The sequence below is a fragment of the Anarrhichthys ocellatus genome, unplaced genomic scaffold, assembly GCF_004355925.1.
Source record: "Anarrhichthys ocellatus isolate YVR2014 unplaced genomic scaffold, GSC_Weel_1.0 scaffold15, whole genome shotgun sequence".
In the NCBI taxonomy this organism is placed as follows: Eukaryota; Metazoa; Chordata; class Actinopteri; order Perciformes; family Anarhichadidae; genus Anarrhichthys; species Anarrhichthys ocellatus.
In genome coordinates, this window is record NW_022280045.1 from 2,002,047 (window position 1) to 2,011,941 (window position 9,895).

General features: G+C 49.4%; 2 protein-coding genes across 2 annotated transcripts in view; both read left to right on the forward strand.

Moving 5' to 3' along the window:
- The first annotated feature begins 1,482 nt into the window (after positions 1-1,482).
- Positions 1,483-5,612, forward strand: LOC116387844 (protocadherin-8). Its single transcript, XM_031855269.1, has 3 exons — positions 1,483-4,246; positions 4,379-4,604; positions 4,714-5,612. The coding sequence occupies exons 1-3, from the start codon at positions 1,805-1,807 to the stop codon at positions 5,064-5,066; spliced, it is 3,021 nt and encodes a 1,006-aa protein (XP_031711129.1). The 5' UTR covers positions 1,483-1,804; the 3' UTR covers positions 5,067-5,612.
- Positions 5,613-6,483: 871 nt separating this feature from the next.
- The window catches only part of LOC116387883 (leukocyte cell-derived chemotaxin 1-like), a 10,960-nt gene continuing 7,548 nt past the window's right edge, over positions 6,484-9,895 (forward strand). Inside the window, exons 1-4 of the mRNA XM_031855333.1 lie at positions 6,484-6,588; positions 6,843-6,983; positions 8,058-8,198; positions 8,715-8,828. Of these exons, the coding sequence (XP_031711193.1) occupies positions 6,517-6,588; positions 6,843-6,983; positions 8,058-8,198; positions 8,715-8,828 (468 nt within the window). The 5' untranslated portion in view covers positions 6,484-6,516. The remainder of the gene's footprint in view (positions 6,589-6,842; positions 6,984-8,057; positions 8,199-8,714; positions 8,829-9,895) is intronic.

A 9,895-nucleotide genomic window follows, 5' to 3' on the forward strand; every position in this document is an offset into this window, starting at 1 on the left:
TGAGGAAGAGAGGGAAAGAGCGAAAGAGAGACTGATTCCAATGGGAAAGAATGAGAAAATCTCTTAAAGAGCCGTGACGGGGCCCCGGTCGCTCTCTAAATGTATTTTAATAGGAGGGACCCTGATGTCCAGGGCAATTCATCTCCCATCTCCCTGTAATAAAAGGAGTCGCGGCCGGGACGGGGGCAGGTCTGGGGAAGAGGGAGGGTGGGTGTGGGGATGGAGGGATGGTATACAAAGGCTGCATGTGGCTTGGCCTCATTATGCTGCAGTTAGACGGAGGGCTGCATGAAGGCAGCGGGGGTTAGGGTCCCCACAGACCGGCTCAGGGGCCACAATACCGGCATGGACGGCTGCAAAGGGAGACCCTGCCATGCCATTATCCCGCCGCTACTAACGAGGGCTTCATACGCCTTTGATATAATCTCACTATTGAATTCCTGATAAATCCCCCCCGTGCGTTTACAGCCAAATCCCATTTGTAACGGGCTTGCGAAACACTGTGTGAGTGAGTGCGTGCGTGACCGCTCATGAGTGTGTGTGTGTGTGTGTCGTCTTCACCTGCGCCTCTGTTCTGGCAGACGAGGCCAAGGAGAGTCGCATGTTCAACCGGCCAGTTACACCGGTTTTAATTTAAAAAAAAAAATCCCCTCTCTTCCGCACGAGACATCTCGTGAGCCGATCTGAGCTGAGACCGAATTATAATAAAATCAACGTTTAAGTGGATACAATCCCTTTCTAGTCCCAGATATGATCTGATAGGCAAACAAGTACTGGATTACAACACACTAGGGGGACGAATAATAGAAGTCAGAGCAAATTTATGGACTTTTATTAATGAGAAAAAAATGAGCAATAAAACGACGCTATTGCCACCGGTTACACCACATTCTTAGAATCCCCGGCTCAGCCATTATTCAGCGTGTTAAGCTGCCTCAGCATTATGGGTCTATCAGAAGTGCATTATATGAAATCGTATCTGTCTGGGTGAGTGGATCGGGGCACTCGAAGGTGGGAGAAAAAAGGACAAATAACGTCATATTCTTGCAATTATTCTGCCACCAGAAGTGAAGAGGTCACTGGGACAGCTCAGCGCTCCCGGTCACTGCTTCTGCTCCGGAGGGGTTACACGGGGCACGTGCGTGGGGATCCAACCGAACAGTGTTCGAGCATAAATCTCTTTATACTGAAAGTATACGCCTATATGGTACAGAATCGTGAGCAGACACTCCTATTCAAATGCTTTGTCCTCTAGCTCAGGGACACTGCGCATCCCCCCCCCCCCCATGCGTCGGTGCGCAGACTCATTTAACAGCCCCAGGAATATAAACAAGCAACGTAAACTACAGCTGTATTAAATCAAGCCCCGCGTTTAGCCCACATATTGGGTGCCAAGTTTCTCCGCACAGTCCAGGAATCTCTAAACAGGGTTTAGAGGTCTTTCAGAAGTCCCCCCTTATTTTATTTTCTTCTCTCTCCCTCTCAAAGCCCGGATTGGTCACAGTGCGGCTCATTTGCATGCCTCGCCGTATAAACCCTCCTGCAGACACTGCAGCCCTCTTGCGCTGAGAGAGCAGCACACCTCAGTAGAGAGAGAGAGAGCGGAGCGCATTTACAGTGCGCATTGAAAAACATATGGAATATTTATTACTGGCTTTATACAAAAAAAGACAAACAACCCCGGAGAGTGGAGGTGAGCGGGGAAGGAGTACATTTCTCCAGGTGCGTTTTGTTTCAACTTTAAATCGGACTCAGTGAGGACAGTTTGCCGAATTTCAGTTTCTTTTGGAGTGAAGGTGCCAAGATGGGAGAAACAGGGTGGACCGGGCTGTTGGTGCTCGTGTGCGTCTCTTTGGCAAGCCTGGCTGCTGTCACACAAGGGAAGACGGTGAAATATCAGACATTTGAGGAAGACGCACCGGGGACGGTGATTGGAAACTTGGCCAAGGACATGTCCTCCACGGGCTCCCGGACCAATTTCAGGATGATGAAACAGTTCAACTCCTCTTTCATCCGTCTGAGGGAGAGCGACGGGCAGCTGGCCATCGGAGAGAGGATAGACAGGGAGCGGATCTGCAAACACACCCAGCACTGCCTCATCGCTTTTGACGTGGTCAGCTTCTCCAAAGAGCAGTTCAAACTCATCCACGTCGAGGTGGAGGTCAAGGACATCAACGACAACTCCCCCGAGTTCCCCCGGAAAGAGTCGAGCCTGGAGATCTCCGAGAACACAGCGGTGGGCACGCGGATCCCGCTGGACTTCGCCGTGGATGAGGATGTCGGGGTGAACTACATTCAAAGCTACCAGATCTCCGTCAACAGCCACTTTTCAATCGACGTGCTCAGCAGGGCCGACGGGGTTAAATATGCGGAGCTGGTGCTCATGAAGGAGCTGGACCGGGAGACGCAGGCTTCTTACGCGCTGGAGCTGGTCGCCATGGACGGTGGCAACCCGTCCCGCACCGGAACAACGCGCATCAACGTCAAGGTGAAAGACTACAACGACAACAGCCCGGTGTTCGACCGGAAAAGCTTCTCCGTGGACCTGCACGAGGACGCACCGGTGGGTTTCCTCTTGCTGGACCTGAACGCGGAGGACCCGGACGAGGGGCTGAACGGCGAGGTGGTGTACGGGTTCGGCCACCAGGTGCCGACGGAAATACGGCAACTCTTCAGAGTGGACAGGAAGACCGGGCGGCTCACCCTGGAGAGCCCGATTGACTTTGAAAGTAAGACCACGTACGAGTTTGACGTCCAGGCCACCGACCTGGGTCCGAATCCGAGCCCGGCCATCTGCAAAATTGTTGTGCAGGTGCAGGACGTTAACGACAACGCACCGGAGATCTCCATCACCCCCATGACGTCCATAACGGCGGGGATAGCGTACATCACCGAGGCGGCGTCCAGAGAGAGCTTCGTGGCTCTGGTCAGCACCTCGGACAGAGACTCTGGCGCTAACGGGCAGGTGCACTGCACGCTCTACGGACACGATCACTTCAGACTGCAGCAGGCGTATGAGGACAGCTTCATGATTGTGAGCACCAGCCCGCTGGACCGGGAAAAAATCCCGGAATATAACCTCACGGTGGTGGCAGAGGATCTGGGCTCCCCACCCTTCAGGACCATCACTCAGTACACAATCAGACTGACGGACGAGAACGACAACGCTCCGGTGTTCAGCAAACCGGTGTACGAGTTGGCCGTGGCGGAGAACAACGCGCCCGGCGCGTACATCGCCACGGTGGTGGCGCGGGACATGGACATGGGGTCAAACGGGAAGGTCAGCTACAAGCTGGCGGACACGTATTTTATGGGCTCCCCCATTTCCACCTTCGTGTCGCTGGACCCCGCCAGCGGGTCACTTTACGCACTCCGGAGCTTCAACTACGAGGTGATGAAACAGCTGGATCTCCGTATCACGGCCAGCGACGGCGGCTCCCCGGCCCTGTCCGGCAGCTCGAACGTCTACGTGAGGATAGTGGACCAGAATGATAACGCACCGGTGATCACTCAGCCGCCTCTCAACAACGGCTCCGCCGAAGTCCTCCTGCCCCGGGACGCGCCGAGCGGCTACGTCATCACCCGGGTGGAGGCGCGGGACGCGGACGAGGGCGTGAACGCAGAGCTGTCCTACGGGCTAGCCACCGGCGAGCCCTCCGTGTTCTCGGTCAACAAGGCCACCGGAGAGATCTACCTCAACCAGGTGCTCAGCCACGACGTGGACGAAACTCTGAGCGTGACCGTGACGGCGAGCGACAACGGGAGGCCCGCGCTCACCTCCACCGCCACGCTTCACTTCCTCATCATCGCGGGCTCCCCGCCGAGCGACAGGACCGTATACCAGCCAGGCGGCGGGGACGATGTGCACGCGCAGTGGGACCTGTCCGTGGTGATCATCGTAGTCCTCGCGGGGAGCTGCACGCTCCTGCTGCTCGCCATCATCCTCATCGCCACCACCTGCAACCGACGCAAGCGGGACAAGAGCGGGGAAGACAGCGACTCGTACGGTGAGAAGGGCACGCTGGAGCGGGGCAGGAACCACGTGGCGGACAACCCGCTGCTGCCTCTCCACGGTAACGGGGGCGTAGCGGGCTTTGAAGGACACTCCTACGGCAGCCAGCCCGGGGGGTTCACCTCGGCTCACCCCGGGGGCATCGACATGTGCTCGGCCTCAGAGGACGGCAGCGAGGTGCCCTGCGTGTATGACTCAGACAGCAACAGCAAGCCTCGAGGGAATACACACGAGGTGAGATATGCCTTCGGGACAGTGCGCTCGAGCAGGGTGTATAGTGGCACACAACAATGAGTAATCCGCGACGTGTTCATCCAGCAGACGCTAACCTCATGTGTTCTCTCTCTCTCTTCTCTCCTCCTGCAGGGCTACTCCACTCTGCCGGGCTATGGGAACGCCAAAGAGGCTGTGAGGCCCATCACCATCTGGAAGGGGAACTCTTACACCACCATCTCTGCCAGGGACCCGGCCTTCAGTGGCAAAGACAGTGGCAAGGGAGACAGTGACTTCAACGACAGTGACAGTGATGTTAGTGGAGACACAGGCCTGAAGAAGGATGGGGTCGTGGTTCCTCCCATGGGTGGCCAAAATGGTGAGGGCAAGAGCAGTGACACATTTGAATGGTTCTACATGATGATGTCATTAAAGTGCAGTGGTTCTAAATCTAACTCCTCTTTCTTTTTTTTCTTCGTCCCTTCCAGCTCTGTGGGCTTGCACCAGCGAATGTAAGGTCCTGGGTCACTCAGACCGCTGCTGGAGCCCCTCGGCAGTGAGAGCCAATGCAGCTCCCTCTCCAGCACCCACCCTGTCCTCCTTCAGCAGCCTCTCCAAGACTGCCTCCCTGCCCCGGGACCCCAACCGCCGGGACAACTACTACCAGGCCCACATCCCCAAGACAGTGGGTCTGCAGAGCGTGTACGAGAAGGTGCTGCACAAAGAGTACGACTACGTTCTGGTCACCCCGCCCAGGCCCGTGAGGGTGCAGGAGATCAGTGATATAGCCATCCCTGTTTACACCCCCACCCCAACACACTGTCCCAACGACGACGTCTAAAAAAGAAAAAGAAAAAAAAGACATCGCACACATACACACTTAAGCTCACTCTCAAAGAAATGTATAGTGTATTCAAAGATTTAATTTATGCTTCATTGACAATGAGAATACTGTACATTTTTAAAGTCATTTTTAGCTGTGGAGAGTGTGCATATATATAAGTTTGTATCCTAATATTTCAGTGTTTTTTTTTTATTGTAAAAAGCCACACTTGATGGCCATTCAATCACTTTGAGACATGTTGTTGTGACATGAGGTGTATCATATGCAAGTTTTGTACATACAGAGATTTTATTTTTTATAAAGAAGTAATAACTAAGCAAAGATATGTACATATAAATGTAATTATTGATCTTTAAGCACGCTGACTTATTTAAAAATGGCCCCAGAAACTGTGCAGTTGGAGGGCCGTTGACCCCACAATGTATCAAGTTTGATAAGGATGTATGAAATCATGTGAATGCAATAAGAAGTAATTGTACAGACATTTTTTTAAAATGGTCACACTATTCTGAGAGAAAATAAACTTTGAAATACTGTTCTGAACATGTGAGTGGTGTGTTTGCTCTGTAACTTGAATACCCTGGTGAGGTGAGCGCGGGGCGCGTGTGACTGTGTCACTATAGGAAAAGCCAACAGGCGTCGCTGTTATTGCAGCATAGTGAGCCTCTGTCCTTGCCGCCCACCGAAGAAGGTCAGTTTAGTTTTTTCTTTTTCTTTTGTGAATACGATTTTGCTGGAGTGCTGCCAGAGCAGACGCCAAGGTTTTCTAGCAAATCACTCTAACACCTCATGCATATCAAGAGCGAACTCCCTCACAGTTTCTCTCATTTTCATGGACGTAATAACTGCATTTTACTGCCTAAGACCTGCATGTTAATGCAAGAATTAAAGATATGCTGAGCTTTCCATTAGGCATACATAAATCACCACCACCTGAAATGCGCGCACGGTAGATATATCGAGATTGACCATGCGTAAAGGCGCGTTTACTGTTCGTCTCCGAAGCTTAAGTCTAACCGTCTAACAAGTTTCATCCACACCAGAGGGGTTTTTTTTGTCAAAGAAAAAGAAGCCATTGTGAGAAAAATCCTCCTGCTATCCAGCCAGGATGTTTTTTTTTCTTTTCTTGTCTATCTGCCAAATGCGCACGTTGCGCCACTTACATTATCATTCATGGGTTCAGGGAAATGTTCATAAGACATGAAATAAGGCCAGAGTCTGTCCAACAAGCCTCTCTTGCGCGCCCTTATGTAAATACACACTGTCTCCAAGCTGGAGAAAACATGCGACATTCCTGCCAGGGTGGCCTTTGACCCCGCAGCAGTCTGTGGAGGCACTGAGAGAGAGCGAGAGAGAGAGAGAGAGAGAGAGAGAGAGAGAGAGAGAGAGAGAGAAAGAGAGAGAGGAGTTAGTGGACTGGGGTCCCCTCAGGTGTTTGGCTCCAGTCATGGCCGGGAACTCAGAGAAAGTACCGATCGCCTCGGCGGGACCAGAGGACCTGCAGCACTTCATGCCCCCGGTGAGTTTTGAGCTCATTGTGGTCGGATTATCCCGGGATATGGAGGCTTGTATGCCCGATAGAGAATAAAGATGAAGATAAAGATGACCAAAAAACCCCACTCTGTAACTTTTCACTGTTTGTTTTTCAAGAATCAATATTCATCCAATCATAGGTCTAACTGGGTTTTCGGGTGTAAATACTTTGTTATCTACCAGGATGATGTTGTGTTCATGGAGATATGGTCATTTTGGGGTTTGTTTGTTTTACGGTAGGCCTACTCCGCCATGGCGGTGAAGCCCGCCGCCACCGGCCGCCTCCTGAAGGCCGGGATCGCGGTGCTCATCGCCGGTGCTCTCCTATTGCTACTCGGGGCAGTCGGAGCTTTCTACTTCTGGAACAACAATGAAAAACACGTAAGACAAAAATGTTAACGTCTCTCTTACTTTACGAAAATGATTAGGGGGGGGTGTCATTTTGACTCTTGAATTTTTTGGGAAGAACTGGAGAGGGTCTTAGTTTCTTCTCATCCTAAATTAAATTTCCTTTTCCTTTGCAAAAGACAACTTCCACCAACATGGTTCATAAAGGAGCCCTTTGTCAGTGGACAACAGTTCTGCTCTGAGTCAGGTGTTTATTTATGTATAAATTGGTGGCATACATTAGAGGTTCTATTAATATATTACAAATAAGATATTCAATGCAAACATCAATAAGCATTTGGAATGCCTTTTTTTCTAACAAAGTACAATTTTCAATCAAGAATCAAATCAAATGGAATCTGATCTGCTAAATAATTTGTTTTGTTCTGATGTAGTTTCACTACTTTCAAAACGCTTCTGCAATGAGAAAACAGACTCAAGCCCTGTTAAAATAATGCCACTAGATTGAAGAAATTCTTGAAATGAACTGTTTTAAATTGGTGACAAGTGAAATTAAGTTGTCACTGGTAACATTTTTAACTTGTTGGAATTAAAAAGAGACTCAAGAGTTTTTTTTGCAGTGTAGCCAAACAGTAAAATGTAAATGAAACACTCCAGCTCAATGGTGCAGTCTGCTTGGTGAATGGGGGCGTGTGTGTGTGTTTGCAGTGTGTGTTGGAGGATCCTGGCAGGGTGTGGCCTCTTTGGTCCGGCTGATGCTCCAGGAGCAAGAGGTGGAGGAGACCAGAGGGAAAATGTAGCTTTTCTGAGTGTTTTTTCTTCCAATATGAAGTTAGAAAATGCTATTAAGACACGATGAAAGGCTCGGCATCATCACCCAGAGCTGCACGGATTGTACTCTTCTGACCAAGTTTGAATGAATACGTGCGCCTGAAAGGGACATCCAGAAAAGAGAGGTATGTGTGAGGGAAAAGTAAGATTGGAGAGGGAGCATGAGGGAGAGTGTTGAAAGAGAGGGGGCTGGGGGGGACTCTCAGGACTCTCATACCTTACGTGCCAGTCTGAAAACGTGTGTGTGTGTGTGTGTGTGTGTGTGTGTGTGTGTAGGTCTACAATGTCCACTACAGCATGAGCATCAATGGCAAAGTGGAGGAGGGTACGATGGAGATCGACTCGGCCAATAACATGGAGCGATTCAGCACCGGCAGCGGGGCGGACGAGGCCGTGGAGGTCCATGACTTTGACATTGTGAGTTGGATCTAAAATAATCAGGTGAAAGCAGAAAAGCCTGACTCATCAACACGCTGGTCTGCACTCTCCGAGCAATTTGGAGAAGAGGTCGATCGGATTTGCTGAAACTTTACAGACCCTTGTGGGGAGATTGCAGCAAGTAGTTCATGCCATCTCCCTTTGGGCCAGTGAGTGTCAAGATGCATCGTCCCTCCAATTTTCATTAAATGCAGACTCGTGGTTTTTGACCTTTAATTAAAGCACCCCAATCAGGCCAATCAAACTAGTGAAGCAGCACTTGTGGTCTTTAGACTATTAAAATGTTGACCTTTAATCAATGCATCCCTGTGAGTGGAATTTGTTTTAAATCTTGGACATAATGCAGCATCCACCCAAAATGTCATTAGATCAGCTATGATGTTGCATTCGATGTACACATTTACAGCCACAGAGTCACTGCAGAGTGCTGAGGACAACACGACAAACGGAGAACTTCTGACTTGCAGCTTTTTGTTTGCTCTCTGGTCTCTCCAGGGGATCACAGGGATCCGGTTTTCAGGGGGCGAGAAGTGCTACATCAAGACCCAAGTGAAGGCCCGCCTGCCTGACGTGGAGGCTCTCAACAAGGACTCGATGACATTCGACCTGGTGGGTTGGTCCCGTCCGTCTGGGAAAGAATGTCTTGTCCATTCTGTGATGTGATTTTGACATGTTTTTCTGTGAACTCATCAACAGCACACTTCCACCTCAGGAGCTTAACAAACTGTAAGGCTTTGGTGCAAAGTTCTTCCTTCTTCCTTATATTTTACATACCAGGACATTAGCTTCCGGCCTACTTTTAAACTGTTAAATTGTTACCAAATAATCTTATTGACAAGCAATGAAAAGGGAGAACTTCTGGTGGGTATTTGTCTTTTTAGTCACGCTATTATCATGATTCTATTAGGCCTCCATTTTGCTCTCTACAAGTCTTAAACAGATTGCCATGAAATTACGGTATTCGTGTTCCCCAGAGGTTGAATCATACTGACCTTGTTGATAGCCAAACGTGTTCTCCAGCACCACCTGCGTTTCAAAATGTGTACTTACCCAGTGAGATATTTCATCGTCCACCAGATGTTAACTTTCTAAACCAAGATGGTGAACATGGTAAACATTAAAAACTACTACACATCAGCATGTTAGCATTGTCACTGTGAGCACAGCTGTTAGCATTTAGTTCAATGCACCGCTGTAGCTCGGCACAGTAACATAGCGTTTTGATTAATCAGGAAAGTATTGGACAGTTTGACTACTTCTTTATTTAAATATATTATATAACTAGTACTTAGTGCTTCTAACAGTTACATCTGCAGATATGACCACCCGGTATTAACGACTTCTACACTTTCTAATAAACAATACAAGGTATGCCAGAGGAGGATACATAATGTAATCAATATATCTTATATAAGGTTTCAAATTATAAACCCTTTGTCCTACAAGTTCCCACTTCTGATATAAAGCTAGCGTATGCTGAGGTATTAGCATGAATCACCCGAGCCAATGATAAACCTGGAACACATGGGTGATTTTTATGTGGGTTCCCATCACGTAACAGCTTGGTGGACTCAAAATAACACAACAGAGGACTGCACTGCATATACCGTCTGTGTGTGTGTTGTCATAACACACACACACACACACACACACACACACACACACACACACACACA

Excerpts from the sequence above, each read along its gene's own strand:
- LOC116387844 (XM_031855269.1), top strand. The coding sequence starts at position 1,805 with ATGGGAGAAACAGGGTGGACCGGGCTGTTGGTGCTCGTGTGCGTCTCT. Across the intron at positions 4,247-4,378 it reads CTCGAGGGAATACACACGAG|GGCTACTCCACTCTGCCGGG; the intron begins GTGAGATATGCC and ends CTCCTCCTGCAG. Across the intron at positions 4,605-4,713 it reads TCCCATGGGTGGCCAAAATG|CTCTGTGGGCTTGCACCAGC; the intron begins GTGAGGGCAAGA and ends CGTCCCTTCCAG.